General features: G+C 38.4%; 1 protein-coding gene across 2 annotated transcripts in view; it reads left to right on the top strand.

Annotated features, from left to right (window-relative positions):
* POU6F2 (POU class 6 homeobox 2) overlaps positions 1-24,259 on the top strand; it is a 423,061-nt gene that overhangs the window by 81,738 nt on the left and 317,064 nt on the right. The window contains exon 2 of one of the 2 annotated variants that reach the window (XM_074986042.1): positions 866-1,037. In XM_074986042.1, the coding sequence (XP_074842143.1) occupies positions 866-1,037 (172 nt within the window). Of the gene's footprint in view, positions 1-865; positions 1,038-24,259 lie in introns of those variants that run through there. The other variant, XM_074986043.1, reaches the window with a different exon arrangement.

Genomic DNA, 24,259 nt, shown 5'->3' with positions numbered 1-24,259 from the left:
ATAATAGAGTGTACTTGGAAGTTCTGACCCCAAAATGCCCTCTGAATGAGCTGAAGATAAAACAGAACCAAATCATCAAGAATCAATTTAACTAATATACATAGTATTTTTATGGGAGTATAATGTCCCAAATACAAGAATAATTGCAAACACTGTGTGTAAGTATCTTCACTGGTTTTTATCTTTTAAAATTTATATCTGTATATTTTGCTTTTTTTAAAGAAAAAACGTGTTTATGGGCTTTTGGAACACAATGTCCCAAAAGCAAGAATAGTTAGAACAAATCTATCTGAATTGTATGTGTGTGATAACATGGCTATTTGTTGCTTTATATTTTCACTAAAACATTTGAGCAATGAATATTTCTCTGTGTGGTTTGGTTAATGTTATTCGAGTGAGGATGCTTCTTTAAATCCCTATGGAACATACGCATTCTTCTGTGTTGTTGGAGCACACTTGTGGCGATTTTATTTTCTTGCTATGTTAAGGAAAGAGGAAGGTATAAAAACATACACATACCAAAAAAAAAAAAAAAACCCAACCAAAACAAAACAAAACAAGAAAACCACCCATATCCCACAATAAAAGCTGTGTTGCTTTCATAGAAGTTTTTCTCCAAAGCATCCTGAATCTCTCACATGCTAGTTGAGCTTTAATAGGGTGGGGAGTAATGGAAAACTCATTGGATCTGTAATAGCTCTTCACTTGACTGCAGCCAGCAATAACAGCAGGAGCAGCAAGAGATAAGAGTGTGTGTGTGTGAGAGAGAGAGAGAGAGACGGGGGAGTGGGAGAGAATTTACGCACACCAAAGCTGCCACTTCCCCCCCCTCATTCTCTTTTCCCCCCCCCCCCCCCATTCCTAGGATCCAATGATAGCTGGACAAGTCAGTAAGCCCTTGCTGTCACTGCGGAGTGAAATGAATGCAGAGTTGAGAGGTGAGGACAAGGCAGCTACTTCAGACAACGAGCTGAATGAGCCCCTGCTTGCGCCTGTGGAATCAAATGACAACGAGGACACTCCCAGCAAGCTCTTCGGTAAGTCTGTCTAGGTATTTTGTTTCAGTGTTACCATGTTGTCCGGAAGAGCAAACTCCCCCTCCCCCCTTTTTTTTTTGTTTTGTTTTTGTTCACTTAATTTTCTTGTATCACCAAGGAGTAGCTTGGAGTTTGCAGGTGCACAGCCGTATGCTTTGACTTTCAACTGCGTACCAGAATGACAGCATCATGTCCAGAAAGTTTTGTCAACAATGAACTTATTCCATGGAAGTCGCAGACATTGCGCCTTTTCTCTTGCTTAATGGTCCCTAATATAAACACAAATAAGTGATTCATCTTTGCTGTGATCTTTTATTAATATTTACTCCCAAAGCGTTGACTCCAGCATTTCAGTTTCTCACTGTCCTTCCTGAAGATGAGGTAAAATAAAGAGGTGGCATTACATCTAGTAAAGTAAAAGCTAGGAGAGAAACGAACTGAAAAATGTCCCAAGGAAACAAAGGATGCAATGAGGATTGTTTTCAGGTGTATTTTTACAGTTAAATTTAGAAATAAAATGTTACTTCCAAAGCATATAGAGGGGGAAAATATATTTTTACATTGAATCTTGTGGCATATGAAAACATAGCCTTCCAGGTTCCAGGTGTACATCCAAAACAAGAACAGTGAGAGTAGCATTCCAGAATAGACATCTGTCATTCAAACGGATGACAGCCTGTAAGCCAACTCAGGCAACTGTGATCTCTAATCAGAAAAGGGAACGGAGTAGTTGAGGCGCATGCTTGAGTGATAGATGTTGATAGATGTCTGTGATGGAACAGCATTGCATGGTACATAGTGACATTTTGGTTTTAGAGCATTTGCTTCTGAAGAGTTCCTTTTCATTATATCCATTTGTGACTTTATAAAAATCTTTGCCAGAATAGCATGCATTCTTACATTTCACAGCTTCTCATAACTGGAACTTGAGGGGAAAAGATCTTGTTTACAAGGGAATGCAGTTTTGAGAGAGAGGTCCCATTTTCTTCGATACAAGTTTTGATTTCACGACCAGTACGGAGTCTATAGCAGTGTTCAGGTGGCTAAACCCTACGTCTAATAGGAAACCGCAAAATGATCTTTACAAAAAATACATGCTATTTTCTTTTAAATAAGGTGTCCTTTTATGTTATTAGCAGCTACTCATGTTTTATACAGATTGTTTTATTAAGTAATATAAAAAGAGGGTGAAATAAAATGTTAAAATTTAATTTCTAGAATACAGTAATGACCACTAAACACAACATGCATTTTTAAGCAATCACCCAATCATGGAAAATAGAATTTGCATTAGCAGTTTGAATGTTCAGAATGCATCTGTTAATCATTTTAGTCCATTTCATCAAAAGAAGAATTGTGATGTCCAAAATGTCATACCAAAATGTGGTGATCTAACCTTCTTAAATGTTCATGTATTTTTTTTTGATCTGTTATTGTTGGGGCAAGAGATTAACAACAAAACTCAAGGGATGAAAACATCCTGAAAATATGTATTTAATCTGAGATAACCAATATACGTTTAGTCTGGTTTTGTTTGCTTGTGTTCTATGTGTCAGATTAGGAAAGTTTTATAATAAAGGGTAGGATGTCCCTGAGTTGTTTTCTTGTATGTTTAAATACCATTGTAGTGCACATAAGTAGTTTCCTTATAATTGCTGCGCAGGGTAAAAATAATGTACAGTAATCTTTTTTTCCTTTTGGATTGTAAATTATTAATTTTGCTTAGCTGCAAACCATAATGAAAAAGATGCAAGTGAACATAGCATGCATGAATACTGATTTGTGAGTTTAAGGTGTCTGCTACTCTGCTTTCATACTTCTAACAAGCTATTACCAAAGTAAATAATAGTAAGAACAAATAGGTAAAACTACCTCCAATTGAACTATGTAACATTTATTAGATTTTACCATAAAGCAGTAACCTTTACCAGTGAATTCTAACTTTGGGAACATAAAAGACCAGACAATGAGACTATTCAGCAGAATGAAACTGGATGAACTTACTTAAAATAAAGGCTCTTGGGAGTTATTCAACTGATGCAACAATTACAGTTTATTAAGTGATTCAGAGTTTAATTACTTTCTTTGAAAAATCTGACACAAAATATAGTTGATGTTCCAGAGCTGCATCTCTTTTTAGAAATGTGAATGGCATGTCAGGAATGCAGACTCTGGGCCTTACTTTGAAGTCTTTTGTATACTATGTGTCTATGATTTGCATAAGTGGATGCCAAAGCTGACATTATTCCACAGAAAATTTTCTTTCCTATGAACCAACGTTAGCATTGCCTGAGTTTTTTATCTAGTATTTGGTACACATTGTGGGGACATGTGCCAAATACCTGCGAAGGAGGAGCATTTTAAGAAGGGGAAGGGGGAGACTGGCCTGTGAATGAAAGTCTCACCAATTGGCTTTCACATTTTGGAATCTCAGTTGTTTGAATGACCAGCATTTGATCTTCTTATGTCTTGCTAAACTTAGCAGCATTTCCTGGGTTATATTTTCATATAGATGAACAGATTTTTTTAACCTTATGATGAGATTAGGCACAAATAGTATTTTCCTTAACACAAGGTATGAATGTCTCTACTTGCCACCTTCTTTTCTTTTGACAGACATGTTTGTTATTGTCATTACATGCACCTGCAGCCTTCAAAAATATTTTGGAAAATGCACACCAGGTTTTCTACAGTATCTCAGGGACTAGTGGTGGAATAATGGGGATGAGATATCTCTGGCTTCTCACCTCCCATCTGTGTGTTTCTCTTTTTTTTTTTTTTTAACTATAGTATCTCCTCTTCCCTTCCTCTCCTTGTCCCCCGCCCCGTGTTTCCCTCTATTGTAGTATTTCAGAGTAATGGATGTTTATATCCTGTTTTGGTGGCTCATAGAGCAACCAGTATTAGAAGTGACTCTTTTTCCTGCAGCAGGTCCATTTTCAGGTGGTGGAGAGTCAGGCTACAAGACTGACTATACTCGTTTTAGCATGTGAGGGGTACGCAGTGAATTTTTGACCTAATCCTATCTTCCAAATATGTATTTTTGCCAACAATGGCACAGGAGGAGAAGGTATCCGCTTTCCAGACATTAGGAACATGAGTCTGAAAAGAGGCCGCTTTCCCGCATATCTTAACCAGTTTTAATCTGAAACTCTGAGCCAGGTCCTTAGCTGATGTTCCTGCTAATTCATAGGCCTGAGGCTATGACTCTTTGTCTTCGTAGAAGAGTATCCACTTAAAGTCATGATCAAACTGGTTACATGCCATTGCTGTTTGTTTTAGAAATAGAAGTCTGTCCTGTGATCTTTTGATTTTGAATGTCTTAACCTGAACCGGCTCCCATAGGCTTATCTGTCTACAGACTTCTGACATCTTCAGGGAATAGTACTGGGCAAAACTTTAAATGTTTGATTCATGGTAAACAACCATGAGAAAATGAGGTAAGAAATGCTGCTTCAAGTACAAAATGTCAGAAAAGGACTTAAGTGTTCTGTAATATATTACATCAGAGATGAGATTTGGCTCAACTTGCAGAGTTGAGTTATAAAAGCTGCTGTACACTAACTAATGAGAGAGAAATCCAGAGTCCAATGAGACACATGAGATCAGGTGATTGTGCATGACATTAAGTGACACATTGTAAATACTGGAGAAGAGTTATTTCCAGTTTGTCATGACTCCTTTGTGTTAAGAACCAAATAGAAGCATGGAATGTTTACGAACTCATTGACTTTCTTGGTATAGTGCTGTTCTTAAATCAAGTAGGTTTGAGCTGTAAAATATAATGACCCAGGGCCTAATTCTAGAGCTCTTTCTAGAGAAAGGTCCCATTTACGTTGGTAGTAGTTTTGAATGAGTACCAGCAGATTTTGTCAGAAATTAGTTAAATCCAGCAAGGTGTTCCTTTGCTATCTTGATGATTTATTGTAAACTGTTTAAATCCTTCCAATAAAAAGCCCAGTAATGGGGAATAAAAATTTAATTGTTAGCATTATACTGTTTCAATAGTTGGTATAGAGCGGAGACGTGGAAGCAGGACGTGCTACACATAAAAAATAACATGTACTGGCTTGGTCCAACTCTATGAAAGACAATGGCAGTCACTGCATGGACTTCCTGCAACATACAGCCTAATCCAAGTTCCACTGAAGTCCATGGAGTGATTGTCATTGGTTTTCATGCAGTTCGATCAAGCCTGTAATGGGCTAGATTTGTTCCTCGTATATCTTGATTGCTGATAATGAAGATACAGCAGGGACACATTTGCAAATTAAGGTCACTTATTCAAATATAAAAATTTAATCTTTTGTAGCGCAATCGTGTTTTTACATACCCTGAACTTGCTATGAAATTAGAGATTTTTGCAGGGAATTTAAAATCAAGGCTGGTGTTCAATTAGCATAAATATTGCTTATTTAATTTTGCAATATTTAGCCATCAACATTTCTTCTCCTGACAGCATTTCCGTTTGTTCAAATAAATATTCAGGCTTCTTTTGCTGAAAGAAAAGATCCTTTTTGTTTTTTTTGGTTTACAGTACTTCTGCTTTCTAATTGTGCGCCTATAAGATATTGTGTGAGTGTTAACTGCGTAGCTTTGTAAAACAAAGGGGTTATTCTTCCATTTTTAAACACTGAAAAATCAGTCTTAACATTTTCATTTCCTACACAGTTTATTTATGCAAAATTTAGAATTTTCTACATTTTTTCATTTGTGTGTTTGTGGGGGTTTTTTGGAACAGGATAGACGTTAGTACAGTAATTCTGCTTTGCTACAAGACCCCCTGTATTTCCTGCTTCCTTCTCAGGGCCCCTTTTGCAGAAAAACATTCATTATGTGATTTATTTTTAAAATTGTCATCCAGGTTGGCCTGATTGGAATTTATGGCACAAAAGTCATTTCAGATACAAAAGATGGAAGTCTAAATTGTCTTTCACTCCTTGAGACAGTGGGCTCTGCAGGTCAGAAGAGAGGTCATTGTGAGGAAGCTCACATTAGAGTCATTAATAAGGCATCTAGCTTGTAGATAAATTGCAACCTTCACTCTAGGATCACCCTTTGTAACACTGTAAGCAAAAGTCCATCTCAGTGTTTCTATCGGAATACCTATTTTGAAAGGGGAGTTAAAATTGATCAGAAGACATACCTGCACATAGAACCTTGGCCTACCAGGGTCTCAGTCTGAAAGGATATATATAATATCACAAATTATTTCAGGAAGATAGATTTTGACAAACTTGATGTTTTAAAAGTACTCCCCCATAATACAGTGTGTTTTTTTTAAAGTGAAAATTTCTTTTCCCATAGATTTATGGGCCAGATCCTTTCAATATTAAAAATATAACCTATTTCAAGCAGTCCAACCATCTGAAAATTGTTTACTCTGCCAGATTTCGGCCTTAATATAATTTTATTCAGCATATCAGTAGTAGCTTCAACAGTGTAGACTGATGTCTTTTGTCATAAGATTTTGTGTCAAATATTCATGCAATTTACTAAAGTACATGGGCCAAATCCTGCAAACATGTGTGGCCGTCTTTAAAACACAAGCGGCTTGTCTACACTTGTCCCCAACTTCGAACAGGGCATGTTAATCAGGGTGATGGGAGATTACTAATGAAGTGCAGATGCAGCACTTCATTGGGCTAATTCTCCCCTGTGGCACCTTCAAAGTGTTAAACTTTGAAGTGCCGGCATGCATGTAGCAGCACTACTTTGAAATGCCTTTAGTCCCCAAAATGTTGATACATTGAAGTTGCCAAGGGGAAGAATTAGCCTAATGAAATGCTGCATATTCACCACCACACTTCATTAGCAATCTCCCATCACCCTGAATAAAATGCCCCCTTCGAAGATGGGGCAAGTGTGGACCTGGCCAAGGAGCCCCCGTGATGTTAGCAGGACAATTTACATGACAAAAGCCAGTGGTGTGCTTGTTTGCAGCACCGACCTGTAACACAGAGTCAAAACTCTGTTTTTTAACAGCATGATTTAATATGGTGTCTTAAGCAAATAATAAACATTTCTAAATAAGGATGGCTTAAAATGCTATTGAAGGGATAAACTATGTGTATAAAGTTCTTTAAACATAGAATCATAGAAGAAGAGTAGGACTGGAAGGGACCTCGAGAGGCCATCAAGTCCAGCCTCCTGCCCTCATGGCAGGACCAAGCACTTTCTAGACCATCCCTGAAAGCCATCTATCTAACCTCTTCTTAAATATCTCCAGTGATGGAGATTCTACCACCTCCCTTGGCAATTCGTTCCAGTGTTTGATCACCCTGACAGTTAGGAACTTTTTCCTAATGTCCAACCTGAACCTCCCCTGCTGCAATTTAAGTCCATTGCCTCTAGTTCTATCTTCAGAGGCAAGGAAGAACAAGTTCCCTCCCTCTGCCTTATGACACCCTTTTAGATACCTGAAAACTGCTATCATGTCTCCCTTCAATCTTCTCTTTTCCAAACTAAACAAGCCCAATTCTTTCAGCCTTTCTTCATAGGTCATGTTCTCTAGACCTTTGATCATTCTCGTTGCTCTCCTCTGGACCCTCTCCAATTTCTCCACATCCTTCCTGAACTGTGGTGCCCAGAACTGGACACAATACTCCAGCTGAGGCCTAACCAGTGCAGAGTAGAGTGGGAGAGTGACTTCTCGTGTTTTGTTCACAACACACCTGTTAATGCATCCTAGAATCATGTTTGCTTTTTTTGCAACAGCATCATGCTGTTGACTCATGTTTAGCTTGTGGTCCACTATAACCCCTAGATCCCTTTCTGCTGTACTCATTCCTAGGCAGTCCTTTCCCATTCTGTATGTGTGACACTGATTGTTCCTTCCTAAGTGGAGCACTTTGCATTTGTCCTTATTAAACTTCATCCTGTTTACCTCAGCCCATTTCTCCAGTTTATCCAGATCCTTTTGAATTATGACCCTATCCTCCAAAGAAGTTGCAACCCCTCCCAGCTTGGTATCATCTGCAAACTTAATATGTGTACTTTCTATGTCAATATCTAAATCGTTAATGAAGATATTGAACAGAACCGGTCCTAAAACAGACCCCTGCGGTCTGTTTTAAAAGCATGTTTTAAAAGCAGTCATAGACTTTTAATTTAAAAAAATAAATTATTCCAGTATGAATCTTATCTTTAAATAATGGTACTCTTTTGACTCAGGTTAATATACTTCCTTGATCTGCAGTGCTATTCCCACTGACATCAATGGCGCGGGTGGGTGGGGCAGGGTGTGGCATGGCATGGTTACATACATGAACAGGATATATGCCCATGAACCCTAAAGAAGAGAGGATGGCTATTAAAACTATTGAGGAGGAGGAAAAGGAGAGATAAGAAATGCATCCTTAATTCATTCTTGGTATTGCAAGAAGCTGAATAAGGGACAAAACATATAACTATTCTTAAGCTTAAAAAAAATAAGAGCAAACTTTGATGAAAGAGGCTGTAATCTTGATCTCCTTAGGTCCGCTGAAAACAGGATTGGGCTCATGAAAAACAAATGTTTGAGCCTTAATCATGAATTCCCTTGATTTTATGGATGTAAATCATCCCTTTATTGCCCTTTAGATATGCCTGCCCATAATATTGCTTTTGAGAGAAAAAGAGTTATTACATTTTTAAAATGTAATCCTAGTAGTTTATTAATTACTGAGTTGTTAAACTTTTGTCAGCTGAGGGTTAGATGTGTTGTGTGTTTGCAAATTGAGTTTCACATAAGTCTAATAAGTTTGTGTAAACAGTGTAACTAGTTATTGGGGAAAAGGAGTGAAGGACGTATTAACTTGAACCATAGACTGCATCTTGAATGACTTTGTATCCTGAAATGCTTCATTCTTAATTAGCTGATTTTTTTCCACTCCTTTTTGGCTTTTTGGAAGAAAACATGCCAAACAAATTTGTTTCTTTAAGAAGTGAGTTATGTGGCTGGTTGTTTCAAAGGACATTTGGTTGTTACTAGACAGTAAACAGATAATTTGTGAGAGAATTGGTATTTCCTTTGATTGAGAACCTTGCTGTTTATGTTTTGAGATTAATAATACATCAGACATTCACGCATTAAAAAGGAAAGCAGACATGATGAAGGAGTGGAAAGAGAATTTGACGTTTCTATTGGACTTCTTATGATTATTCAAGTCCTCCATAGGAATGAGTAGCCCAGTCGGGGGAGAGGTCATATTTGCCCAAATGTACATATGGCACTACTTAACAACCCTCTTGATTTTCTGTGCTAGAGAAAAAGATAGTAAAATGTTTATACCAAACTGGCACCCTGTCAGGGGGCAAGCTGTATAAAGTTTCCTGCTGTCAGGTTAATAATTTTTTTAAAATATCCAAAGGCAGAGAAAGCTGTAGGAAGCTCATAGTAACAGTTGCCACTCTCCTGTGGATCATTTTTCTCTTTAATATCCTGTGTAGCCCTGATTTTTTCTTGTTATGTCCTCTGCCTAGGTTTTATTCTTTCATGACACACTTGTGGGCTCTTCTTTGTTTTAATTTTTAAGCGTTAAACGTTTTTTCCCTGTGACTTTTTTTCTCTTTTGTGGGGGTCCGAGGGTTACAGGGTATGGTTTCATTTTATTGTACTTTCTTAATTAGCAACACCTTGCCTATATGTTTTTTTTCAGGCTCAGTGATTATACTTAGACTGGCTCCAAAAATAATTTCTAAAGAAATCAATGTTCTAAATAACAAAATCACATGCACATAAAAGCTACATCCCAAATTAGTAACGTGTAAAGGGCAAATGAGAATAAAACAAAATTATTTCTTTAACTATTAATTTGTGGATTTCAATAAGGTTTTGCTTCTAAAACAGGAAATCATAATGAAAATGGCTTTATAATTATTAATGTAAACTCCTGTTTTCTCTGCTATAGAAATCAGATTTAATGACAATATGAAACAAGGGCAGATTTGTATTGTGACATCTCCTGCTCTGTGTTGTGATAATGTTTTGACGCTATCAGAAAGCAGGACTAAGCCCTTTTAGTTTGAAAGGGGAGGTCATCCAGAGAGGAATACTACTGTAGCCAGGCTGGCTAAAGACAGCCTGCCCTTCTCAGAGAGATTCAAATTGGGTTTGCTTTGTAAGTATCCCAAGGATATAGGAATCCATCTAATCAATATACAACACCCTGAACATGTTTATTTAACATTAAACTACCACTTGTGTATTCTTAAATATCCTATGAATTTCTGGTTTTGTTTTTGAATTTATAGATGGAAGAATTTTTTTATCAGATGTCCTTTCTCTCTGAAAGGCAAACTATCATATTAGACCCTAAACGTTTAATAACTGTAATAAGAAAAGTGCTACACTGTAAGAAATACCTACCTTAAAGCAACATCAAGAAAATAAATTTCTATTTAATTTAATATAAATAAATTATTAGTTGCTATGACCAGAATATCACATAAACATGATTTTTAAAGCACAATGTGATATAAAACACAATGATGATTACAATGTTATGCATAGCCAATTGGGAAATTAAAAATAAATGTTTATTAATAAAACAATATTATCACATTACTACTGTAATATCTGAAGCAGCAAATGTGTTTCTTTAAGAATATAAGAATTCAATAAAATTGTATTAAGCAGTGGAATTTATAGTCATTTCAATAATAGCTTTAAAATACTGTAATGTTTCAATTCAATAACTATTATTAATAGTGCTATTTAAGTAATTTACCTTTCCCACTAAACTCTGCATATCTCGGATAACCCACTATGTGAATAATCTCTACATGCTTTTTAAGATACTGACTAAAACATTAATAACAGCGAGTCAATCCTCTTTCAGTTGAAGACCAGGGGAACTTTCCACTTGACTATTCTGGAAGTAGGATCTTGTCCATTAAGACTGCGGCAAAGGTGACAAAAGCCAAGACATAAAAAGTTGAGTTTGACTCAGTCCTGCGAAAAATAAAACAAACTGCCATTTCTTTCCCTTTCCACTTCAGACTCCTGTATCTTTTCCTTACTTCCTCTCTCTCTCTCTCTCTCTCTCTCTCCCTCCCTCCTCATTTTGCATAGGTGTGTGTGTATAGGCATACATATGCATGTAGTATAGAATGCAGGCATCTGTTACACATACATAGGCCACATTCTTCTCTCACAGTGATCTTGTCTTACCCCAGTGATTACAGTAGCTTTTGCCTGTTACTGAAAAGTACTATAATTTTATTTAAAGAACAAAGAATTGTTCAGAGGAGCACATGAAGCTCGTATTAGTCAACTGAGAAACTGGAAGTGCTTCATTGTAAATATATCTTGAGGCATTTTTAAAAATATGCTAAGATTAATTTTTTGTAATTATTTTGGGATATTGCATAATATTTACCACAGAGGAAGAAAGATCATTTGGATTTGTTCTAACCTCTTAAGTAAATAGTCTCTGGACAGTTGTTTTTTTTTTATTTTGCAAGTGATAGGTATTTATTCATCTATTTTGTATAGCTTGACAAGCTTTGTATAACATTGCTTAAGAATGAGTAAACACAGGAACCCCGATCTTGCAAACTACCCAAGAATAGTCATTACATATGCAGGTAGTTATGTATTTCAGTGGGACTTGTTCATGAGAGTAAATGTATGCCATCTTAGACCCATATTTAGCCAGAATGTTATACATTGCACAGAGGATTGCCAAAATTCAAATTTTATTTGCATTTGGGAGAATTATACAACAGTTTATTTTAATTTTTTTTATTTTTAATCTATTTAAATTTTCATATTGATGAGAGATTAGGAGGTGGTTCAAACAATTATTGAATTACATTTAGATGAAAAAAAGTAAAGCTTTAGAACAATTGCATTGAAAATTGTCAGCATCTGATGTCAATGGTAATAGTCTTATATCAAACTCTAAGTTCTCAAGCAACATTTTTCTTACTTTGCTAATCTATAAATTTCAGTGATCAATGAAAATAAGATTGCTTTGTTTGTGTAGAGTGACATTGACATCAACCAATAAAAATCTCATCTCTCCAAGCCTCAGTATACATATTCATACATTCTGAACCTTTTGGTTTAAAACAAAATAGGCTAGAATTTATGCATATTAAAATCTATAACAAAATGTATTTTGTTTAGTCACGTAGTTGCAATAGCTGTATTCTGTGTACATGTGTATTAATAAAGAAATCTGGTTCCACCCTCAATAAAATACAATTGCAAAACTTCCATTGACTCGAATGGAAACAGGATCTGGTGCATAGTTTGACAGATATAATATAGAACGCCAGAAATCATATTATTACTGGCAAAAGAGAAAACATATTTATAACATACTAGAGTGTGTGGTGTGAGGAGACCAGATACAACTGATTTTAATGACTGAGCTTTTAAAAATAAAGTCTTCAGGTTAAGTACCATGGAAGCAAAACTTCCTGGAAAAATCAACAGTGATTGAGATGAAAATGAGAAAATGTACCATCTCAAGAGTGCTTGTAAATGTACACGTTTGGCATTTCTGCTCCTTTATTATACTTGCTTCCATCTCATAATACTTGGGACTACACACCACAAATTTCTCCAAAGGAAGAGTAAAATTTACAAGTGGAAAAATCTTGAATATGGAAATATTTCATCTTTTGTTATATTTATAATCCAATTTATTTGATCATTTTAGTATATATACACATAGTATATACATTCAGTCATGGAACACCTCCTCATGAGTCATTTCAATCTTTTTTGTATGACAAGTAGGAAGGAAATTCTTGTGTTGGTCTGTTTTATATGATTTGATACATCACTTTCAGAATGTTCTCATTTTAGCTTCTTGGTTAACAACTTCTAAAACAGTCACTGACAAAAAGCATTTGGAAAAAAAAAGCCTTTAGTCAGTTGGTACCTCTATGTCTTTGGTATCTCTTTGTTTTAATGAGATAATGAAGAAAAGAGAAGGGCCAGATGAATCAAACCCTTTCCTTGTTTAAGAAGTTCCACTTATCACACCAGTAAGGATTTGCAACATTTCTCCATACAGCCCCGCACATCTGAAGCATTTAGGTTTGGAGTTGAGTATTCTCAGGCTCCCACTGTTTCATGTAAATTGAGGATGGTCAAAGCCTCTCAGGCAGCATATTCCACCTTTCAGGCTCACTCCTGTGGGATGGATCCTCAGATGGCATAAATTATCATTATATTGAAATCACAATTTGCCTCTATTGTTTTTAGGCTTAATCAAACTGCAGTGAAGTAAGTGACAAAATTCCAGTAGTTTCAACAAAGCAAAATTTAACAGCTGGGGGCGTAAATGTTTTGTAACCTGCCCCAATCTTTTCTCCTTCATATCTTTTCATTGTACATTTCGGTTCATTCAGTAGGACTGTTCAAAGTCACTCCAGCTCAACATAGATTTATACCTATAAAAACTGTTTAGTTTGCTTTAAATTCCATTTACCACTGCCTGTTTTGTTTAGTGTATATCTGATATTTTTGACAATATTCTGATGGTTGTAATAGGCAGGCATGAGAGTTGCATGTCGTATCATCTGTAGTGTGTGAATATGGTTTTATAATAATACAATAATCTTGCAACAGTTTTATGATCCATTTAAGAATTTTTACAGATTCACCTAGGGACACAGACCTGGTATACGTGGGGGAACTGACAAGTTTTGCAAAACTGATTCTGTGACAAGAAAAACTAGTACGCCTGTGATTTAGTTGCTCAGGAATCATATTGATCTGATTTGTTGTTAAACTTTTAAGTTTAAAAACATCGAGCTGGGTGGAGAAACAAAAAATGGTGATGTAAGGATCAGCAATGTACAGGTAAACTGTACCATTCCACTACCGATATTGATTTGTTATGATTAATAAACCCGCTTGTATGTGTTACCCATGTACTGTATCTATAATAGTGCTTTTTTAGGGCAGAAGAAAATTGCTTGTTCTTTATTTTTCATTGACTATTTTAGTCAATGATAAATAGAGAACTTTAGCATCAGTCTGAATCCAGTGAAGGCAAGACCTGAAATCAGAAACTGTAGGAAATAAAAGTAATGAATAGCAGCATGGCAATATGGACACAAAAACTCCCAGTCATCTTAACATTTGTAATGGTGCTAATTTCCAAGTGCTTTTAAAATATGCTTCCACATGAGCTCTCAAAACCCATAAAAGCCTGGCATGTAAAGTAAATTGTTTGTCACTTGCTGACGACCTGCCATATTTATTGTCAGGAGAAATGGACATTAGTTGGAAAAGCAGTTGTTAAAGGCCAAACAATTTTTAAAGATGGCAAAGATGTGCAAGGGTTTTCCTTTTTCTAACAATGAGCCACCCCTTCAGACATCAAAAGACAAGATAATAAGACACTTCAAGCACAATTCAAGATTATATTCAACATCTAAAGGCTCATCTCTTGTCAGTTTGCATTTACTCTCCCAGGGATGTGATGCTTCTATCATCATTCTGTCAAGAGGAGTCTGGCAAAAGCGATGAGGGCCCCTCATTTCACACACTTAGTGGTTTTTTTTATCAAATAGCCTTCGCTCATTCTGATTCAGCCAAAATGGAGGGATAATTTGAAGAAGGTCATGCACAAGTACAAAAATCTTGTATTGATTTGTATGATTAGGAGGCATTAAAATTGCATGTTTGTTAGTTTCCAAGGTGTTTTGTTAGTTATTTAGGAATGCACTTTTGCAGCATTAAAACAGTGATCTTTTTTAAAAGTGCAAAATTAGTGTGCACAAAATAAACATGCATTTGAATATTGAGCAAAAATATTGTAAATGGCTTTTTTAAAGTCATGGTTAAAATGAGTTTAAAACCAAACCCCCCTTATAGTCTTTGTTTATAGTCTAGTTATTAGATATTGCACAGGTGTAGGGATTGCATTCTGATCCCACTGAAGTCAACAGGAGTTCAGAGGAGCCAAGATTTCTGTATTGAAGTCAAAGGGAGTTTTCGTTGAGCATGGATTTCTGATATACATCCTGTCTGGCATATGCACGATACATGTAAAGGGAGGTAGTTCAAAACATGGCTCGACACACTTTTGTGCAATACAATAGTAATTTATATGATAGCTGAATACAGATGATACAGTTTAAAATACACATGAAGGCTCTGATCCTGCTTTGGGTGGTGTCATGGTGACGCACTTTCTTTGGTGACTCTGCACCTGTGTACCTTCACTAGTATGACACTGTACAGAATTAAGCTGAAGTGAAGATTTATATTATAGTTGCTATGGGTCAGATTCTCAACTGGTGTAGATTCTCATTGCTCCATTGATATCATCGAAGCTATGATGACTTTCACTAATTGAAGAGCGGCCCCCTAAAGATCTGTTCATGTTGCATTTATACTGCAGGTCTGTCTTAGCTGACCCCAGCTCATTGTGCTCTGGGTAGGAGGCTGTTCAGATGTGGTGTAGATGCTCCATCTCAAGTTGGAGTCCTGGGTCTGGAACCCCTAAGTGGGAGGGTCCAGACTCTAGCCTAAGCCCACACAGCTCAATTAGAGTCCCATAGATTGAATCAGCTGATATAAATCAACCATGAGTGTTTAATGTATTTGATAATTTGCTCAGTAAACTAAACTTGGTTATTCACAATACTTGTTTAAGTTCATTAAGTTGTTAGTTTACATTTCGGTTTTTCTTTGAGGGTTTGGGGTAGGGGCAGAAACACCCCACAAAAACACAGCACCTGATTTTCATGGTTCCTGCTTTATGGGGCTTAGGTTTATGGGAGGGTACTAATTACCATACGAGAACTCTTGAAGAGCAAATTTTTAGTGGCCATCTGTTACTTGTATGTTGTCTTTAGGGTATCTGATAAATAGTGTTCTGCTTAAAACACCAAAATCCTCTGTTCAGCTCACGCTGCACTCCATGGTCAGGGATTCTACTGTAGTCAGTGGACCAAATCCTTCCTTTATTTACAAATCTGCTACCTCGCTACAGTCACAGGAGATTGCCTAAGGGTAACAGAGGTCCCTCAGAATTTTGTCTGTATAAGGGAGAATAAGCTCCTGAAAAAGGTGAAGACTATTAAATTGGTTTAAAATGAACAAGATGAAGTGTCTGTTCATGCGCCTTACGGTTTTATGCTAAACAATAATGTTGGAGGCTAAGCGGAATTGTTAGTTTTTTGCCTTCTGTGTTGGTGTTGGTTGTGGTGAATGTAACTTTTCTGAGGATTTCTTTATGGCATGCATTAAGTTAATGTCATCTTAGATTTCAGTGCCTCTCATTTTAGAACTTCAGCATTCACTTCGTGAGGAGTATGAGGAACTGGCAAGGAGAGGCATGAGGATACAGAGTGGTGCGAAACTGGTTTAGTCACTTCTGGTTTATTTCAGATTTAAACAGCAGCAAAGATAAAAGGACCAGTTCCTGCAATTGCGTGTTTTGCCTCAGACAGGCTACAAGATACAAACCAGCACCTCATGGGTTGGCTTACACAAGTGCCTTCAGCACATATTAAAACTAATGAGAGTTGAAGATGTTTAGCATCTGTCAGGGTGCAGAAATCAATTGTGTTTTTTAAATTTGTCAGGAATTTCTGCTTACCATCCATCTGTTTCATGCTATGGCATATTGAGCTAGGTGCCATGAACAAGCATGCAGTTGGCTGTATGGAAGAATTCTCCCGTACCATTTGCCTTTTCAGAACTCTGAAGGAAAAACTAGATTGCAATAGTGTTTCAGTCCAAGACTTTCTACTAGGCAAGGAACCTCAAGGGATTCAGGGAGCCATGAACAAATTGTTAAAAAAGCAAGGTGAAATCCCTACTAACCTGTTGGCCAGTCACATTAGCTACTTCCACATGAAATGGTACAGTACTTGTGCTGTAACGCAGAGCCAATTTCCAAAGGAATGGCCTATCCTATTTATATGTGTGTATAATAAATATATTATTTTCTTATGCTTATATAGTCTGGTAGTTGTAGAACATCATCAGTTTATCTACAAGCATGTTCATTGTATCAACCACCCACTAACTAATCTATTATGTCTTGTGTCTACAAAAGTGCTGATTGTCATTGGAGAGGCCATCTCACTTTCTTTATATAGAGGTTTACCCATTTATGTAACCCAGCTTCTCTCAACTAAATTATTCTTGATGTGATTTTGCTGTAGCTGTTTTAATCGTGCTTTCTATCCTTCTCTTTTATTTTGCTGAACTCTGATTCTGCTCTAGTCCACAGACAGGCCAGTACAGTGGTATTAAAACTTGTTGAGCTGTGCCCCCACCCCCACTGTGAGTTACAAGGTTGGGTTGCACCCCCCGAACTCAGGCAAAAATAGCCGTGTGCAAAAGAATGCTCGATAGTCTACTCATAGTCTACTTTAATTAAATCACCTACATCTGTACATTTCAAATACAGATATGCTTGCCAATGGCACAGCCATGTCTTCCTTATCAACAGGCTGTTTCTAGCGTACAGCCAGGCTCCACTGCAAGGCAGGCCTATCCCCTGTCCCCCTCCCATTGGTTTCTCAGGGTGAGGAAAGGTGTGTGTGACAGTCCCTGAGGGTGGAGCCAGTGCTGGGTGTGGAGGCTACTGGGAGCAGAAATGGGTGCTGACGCTGACCTACTGGCTAAGCGGCCCACTGAGGTGAATTGTGGGAGGTGGAGGTTCTGGTCTGGGTCCCGCTGTTTAGGGCTGGAACAAGCCGGCTGGAATTGCCTCCCCATATGTTCCTCTCTGCTGCCCTAGCATACGCCACTGTTGAAAAACATCTGTACGAGCATCTCCTGGAAGAAAGGTTGATATTCCATGGACTCTTATTGCCCTAGTGTTAAGGAATTTTATGCACAGTCAGAAGGGAGAATTGCCCCAAGGGCAGCATGGATGGAGTAGTGCTGGGTTAATACTCTAGCTAACCAATGCAAAGCTGAGCAAACCTGTATAAAAAGTTTGTATTTCTCAAACGGAAGTTTAGTCTCCAACTAGACAGGATTTATTGTTGATCCTTTCACCCAAGTATGATAGATAGTTCTGTCTCATTTCTTTGTGACCTTTGTCAACTAGGGATATTTTCTGAGGCTCATATACTATTTTTGAAAGATCAGCATTTCTATTTGTATTCTCTCTGATTAATTTGTCCCCTATATTTATGCTCATTCATGGCTGGATCATGCAGCATTGAATTTAGGAGAGTTACTGAGTAAGTAGAAAAAGATTTGGAACCTAAATAATAGTGTACTGAATCTTTCCTGTGATAGATGTCCTTGCTTTTATTAGATTTCTCTTATGTCCAGTGGTTGGGCTCTGCTATGGGAAGTATTGAAACACATATACTGGAATTGTTCAGCTTGATTAGTCAAACTGGTCCTGTGAAAGTCTTTTCTTGGGGTTATATTGGTATTGGTTCCCAAAGAAAGTTCCCATGAATGATATTAGATGTACTCACTTGAAGGAAGCAATTATGTATGCACCCACAGTAGAAGTGTTGGTTTGTATCCTGCTTTATCTATTCATGTTGCATTCATACAGTGCCTGTCATCTTGCTACCTGAGAGCAGTTCTCTCTTATAGAATTTGCCTACTATTTTGACTGGTGCTGTTGCATCAGCAGTTGTATCTCTTCGCCTCAAACACAGGCGTGCTGCTTTTGGAAAGCAACCTACTATAGTGCCATAAACAGTAATCCCTGGTCTGTGAGCCATACTTCAGTTGGCATCCATGGGCGTTTGATGGGAGGATGGAGGGACGCACGTATTATATGTTCAATGGATGATACCAGAGAATAGATCAAATGCTTACATGCTCAGTAATTTATATCTGAAGACTGTATTTCAAGTTACCAGGCTGGATAGTGGGGTGTAGCAAATGAAAAGGATTTCCCAAATCTCAGACAAAAGGTTCAGTATTTTCAAATGCTTATTATACTAGCTGGTGCTGTAGGTAAATTTATGTGAGCTTCTTCCTATACTTAAATAAAGAAATTAAAATCTATGGTAGCTGAGTGTAAAGTCATTATAATGGCATGGACTGTGTTACGTGCATTATGGCTTTTCTGGGCTATTCTATTGTAAGAGCTTTTATAAGTTTTGCAAGTGGTTCTGAGGAAGGATAACGTGAGAAAGAATTTAGCATACAGAGGAATGAGATGGAGTGACCCACAATTACACCTACAAAAGAGTTCCAGGCAACATAATTGTTTAAAAATTGCCTTTTATGAAAGGCTTAAATGGAAAAAGATTTCATCTTCAATTATGCTAACTTCAGTGCATACAAGAGTCTTGATCCTCAAAAGACTGCGGAATGGAGGATTACCTGTATATACATTAATAAATGAAGTCAACAGGGAGATGCATGTATGTCCAATTAAGCATCTGCTCAAGTCCCTGCAGGTTCCAGGCCGATTGGGGTAAATGGATCTTCCAGTCAGTGCTTCTGCAAGTTGAAATTTTTCATGGATTCCATTTGCATGCATACATGCAGGTGCCTGACAATTCATAAATCTTTTTTGGAAGTTGTAATTCGGCCTCTGTCTCTCCAGCTTCTTTTTTTTTTTTTAATACCATACTCCTCATCCCGGTGTCACGACTCAGAAAATTCCTGTCCAACAAGCAGATAATTAATTCATTAATAAGGTCCTAGAAAATAAAAGTCAGTAGTAACACAAGATAGGGATGCTGTACTTACTCTGTTGTACAAATGCTTTCATGGGTTTTCTTTGGAAGAGAGTTACTGTCCTGGTCTTGTGGCATTATTGAACTGACTCTTCAATAAATAATGAAACCCAAGTCTATGAAATAAAACTTCTGCATATTGGGGCCATTGCCATTTTTCTTAAGTATCATTTACTTTCTTCCTTTAGAATACCTAAAGTAGCTTGTAGAATCTTTCCCCCAGTGGTTCTGCCAGGGACAGGAGGGGTGAGTGATGCCTCATTGCCCAGTGCAGCCTGTTCCAGTAGGCATTCTGGGGGGATTAACAGCTGGCCAGGGCTAGTTCTGCATCTCCTCATGTCACAGAGCTCCCTTAGCTTCAGAGGCAGGCTTTCTTAAGCTTCTTGCTGGAGCTCCTCTTCCCTTCTGTGAAATGGGGTCATGGAAGTGTAAGAGAGCTTCTGGCTGTATTATGTTTTTGCTCTGTTTTACAGTGGGGATATGAGCCACACAGATTCTGGAGGAAGGGGTAGATGGGGATGGTTGGGCTCATATTTAACATGTGGTGGGGCTATCCATCTGCAGAGGGACCCGAGGACATCATCCAACCAAATAGTTACTTTGTAAAGCCATCACCATCAACTCACTCAGGAAAATGTCACAATAAAACAAACATACTGGTTAAAGTCTGAGAAATCAGCTATAGAAGGGGAAGGCTTAAAGAGGAAACAAGAATAACAATTAGATGCCCCCTCCCCCCCAAAAAAAAACCTTGGCCTTTAATTAATGAGTTTTTAATTGTTTTGGTGATGTTTTTTTAAGGGAGTAGGGAAAGACTGAGATGAATGTTAAGGGAACTGATTTCCTCACAGTAAGACCTTTACAATGAAAGCCTGTTCACTTTAAAATAAAAATTGATCCTGTAGTGTTTGAATGTAGGCCAATGGTCAGGAGGTTTTCAGCATGGCTTGGTCTTATGTTTTTAAGGTCTGTTAATTCTGAGTCCTCTGTTCCTTTAATCATGTAGGATCCTAGATCCCTATTGAATTTCTAGGGATACCTTCTCTGCTACTCAAATGTAAGCACCTTTATGGTGGATGTACCAGCAGTAATATGCCTCCATTTTAGGAGCCATGAATAATAATTTACCCAGCTGAAAGTGTAGATGGATTTCTTGATGTCGGTCATACGTGTAATATCCACATTGGAATTTCCACAGGAATCAGGCTGCAATAACTTTAGACTTTTACTAAACAGATACGAGGATCAAGACATGAAAAGCATTTGGGGATGTGATGGCATATGTGAGGCCCAGACATGCTTGAGGTGACATGAATGACATAACTCTCACCAGCTTAATTGAATGTGGAGGTCCAGATTCAGCTGGGCACTTCAGCTGCTTTGACGGTAGCCAGCTTTCTGAGTCATGCCACACCAAACATCCTAGCTCCTCCATTCCCTGAGGTTGTGTCCCTTGCCCTGCTTCTTCCCTGAAGTCCCACCCCCCTTCTCACTACAGTCCACCTCAATGGCTTGCTCTCCCACACCTTCACTCAGTTTCAGTGGGCTGGGTGAGGTGGTTGGAATGTAGTAAGGGGTGAGACCTCTACCTAGGGGTGCAAAGTCTAAGGCAGGGCCAGAAATGAGGGTCTTAGGATTCCAGAGGGGCTCCAGGCTGGGGCAGGAGGTTGAGGTGTGGGAGATGGTGTGAGCTCTGGCTGGGGAAGCCAGCTTGGGGTTGGGGCCAGGGCTGAGAGATTTGGAGTGCAGGAGGAGGCTGCAGGTTGAGGCAGGGGATTAGGGTGAGGGAGTGAGATTTCCAGCTGCGGATGCAGGCTTTGAAGATAGGCTGGGGTTTAGGCATTTGAGGCAGAGAAGGGAGCTCCAGGATTGGGGACAGTCTCAAAATTGGGGTAGGAGTTTGGGGGTTGAGGCATAGATTTACCTTGGCTGGCTCCTGATCAATGGCAGAGAGGGGCTAAGGCAGGCTCCCTTCCATTCCTGGCTCTATGCTTCTCCCTGGAAGTGGCCAGCAGGTCGGGATTCTATGTAGTGGGAGGGGAGGGAAGGAGGATCCTTGCACTGCTTTCACATGTGCTTCCTGGCCCATGAGAGCACAGAGCCAGTCCTTGGGGCAAGGGCTGACCATGGACCCCTCTGATTCCCCTAGGAGCCAGACTTGCTGGCCACTTCTGAGGAGCAGCACAGATCCAGGACAGAATGATACTAGCCAGCCTCAGCACTGTAGCACTGCTGACCAGCCTGCTAATCTTCTGGTCAGTAAGCTGGCTGGAGCTGCCAGGGTCCCTTTTGACCAGGTGTTCGGGTCAGAAACCAGACACCTGGTGACCCTAGGGCCTGCTTTGAACTGTCCTGCAATGTAATGTGGCCCTATATTTGACTTAGCTAACTTTAAGCCTGGCTAACATTTCATTTTTCATGGTGAGGTGGTAAGTTCAACTAGAGTATATGTTCACTGAATTTGATTAAAAATTGACAATTTGAACAGCATAGACTAATTTAGACCCATATTGTGGTATTAGATCAGAACTGATTCACCATTACTTCCTGCATCATTTAACTTTTCTCTGGAGGCTCCCTCTATAACTAGTAACTGAATCCAAATTCTCTCGACTTAGGAAGTTGGCAAATGGGAATTCATTTGTTTATAGGGTTCATACATATAGAATAAGTTTAAATAATTTTGTAATCTCTTTTCTTTCTGGCAAAAAGACAGCAGCTAGTTAAAGTTTAAGTACATGCAGTTTGTTTTTAATGTAATCAACCATAATGCACAAACCACTTAATGCATTTTTGCTTTGTTGGATTGTTATTGACCCATGGAAACAATTGCTAGGATGCACTCTACCTGCCTACACTGGATATGTACCTCTAAAAAGCATGGTGATGCACTGTGCTTCTTATATATGTGTGCTACAGTGGTTAGGAGCTTTAAATAAAGCAGGTTTTTAAAGCCCTAGCCATATGTCTTCGGCAGATCACTACGAAGCATTTACAGAATACATTCAGCTCATCTTTAATCTTGACTATTGTTTTTTCCCCTTTGTCATAATAACACAGCTCTGTGTTTAGCAAACAAAGTTTAAATAAAAACTCAGATATCAAATAACAAAGCCTCACAGCAGAATACCCAATATGGGGTTTTACTGGGTTTTACCCAATATTATGTTTGCAAATCAGTTATGTAATGAAAAACTATGTAGGGGTGACCAACCTTCGTAAAATGGGCAGGTGATAGATTAGGGGAGTGTCCTGCATATATGCAGTACAGCTGTGACCATATGATGAACAGTCACGAAGCAACTGGCAATATCTCTCACCAGGATGTAGTGAAATAGCTGGTGGTAGTGGCACCTCTGCAAAATGCCATGTAAGTCCTATGATGAGAATGTCAAGGTGAATAAAAACTGTTTTAAAATAAGTCCTGCTGGGGCATGTAGAACTCATCAGCCCTGGTCGGATGCTCATCCAGGAGAAGGAAAACTCTGATTTTAAAACAGAGGTGTCAGGCCTGAACAGCTGACCTGTAAAGCTCATCCAGTAAATATGATCATCTGAACTGATGTCCATGTCAAGTGTACCCCAGAGGGCAAAGGCATATCCCGCAAGCAATGTACAACAGCCTTGCCTGACTGTTGTAACTGCGCAACTGGCAGCTAACGATAAAGAAGTGAGTGAAAAAGATGACTGAGCCGAGACGTGCAAGTTGGAATATAGGAATGTTATTTGAAAGCAGTTTGAAGCTATGTGAAGATTTAAAGAGGAGAAGAATAAATGTGTCAGATGTATGTACATAAGACCACATGGAACAGTTCCAAAGCTAAGATGCTGATGAAGGGTTTCAAAATATACTATTCAGGGAGTTCAACCTTTCAATACAGTATTGGCATTATTCTGGGTGAGACTATAGAAAAAATGTGAGGGAGGTTACTAGCAGCTGGGACTGACTTGTGTGTTAAACTGTAGTGTGAAGAGGTAACTATCCATATGATAAGTATTTATGTACCATAGTTAGGAGTGGATCAAAAATAAAACAGAAACTTCTTGCTGAGATGCTCTGTCTGATGGGAAATGTTATCTTCTCCAGCAAGAGGATAATTATCAGAACAGATCTAACTGCACACGTTAGAATTGCAAAGCCTGAAGAGAAACAGTCCATGGAGGACATGGCATTGAACCCAGAAACTCTGAGGGGGAACAGTCCTAGAAATTTGTCTGGCACTGGACTTTGGTGATCACACATACTAATAATGCTATTGGAAGAGGGAAAACCATCTTCTAACCTATGCCAGTGGGAGAACACAAGTCCCAGACTGATTACTTTTAATAACGAGAGCATGAATAGTAAATTGTAAGGTAAATATTTGGTGACTGCATTGTGGGACAACACAGACTTCTCTTTATGGAATTCAGAAAGCACAGACCTTGAGAGCACAGAACTCCGGAGCAATGGAGAAGCCTAGCTACTAGAAAATTAAATATACCTAGAAAGCAGGAGTAATGCATAGATTTCCTGGCTATCCACGAGGATGTGTGGAGGACTAATGATTCAAACTAAAGTAAACGTTTAAGTCTCACAGTCATTGACACCAATG

The sequence above is a fragment of the Carettochelys insculpta genome, chromosome 2 (assembly GCF_033958435.1).
Source record: "Carettochelys insculpta isolate YL-2023 chromosome 2, ASM3395843v1, whole genome shotgun sequence".
Taxonomy (NCBI): Eukaryota; Metazoa; Chordata; order Testudines; family Carettochelyidae; genus Carettochelys; species Carettochelys insculpta.
Note: the sequence above shows the minus strand (reverse complement) of the source record. Positions and strands in the feature narration are given on the sequence as shown.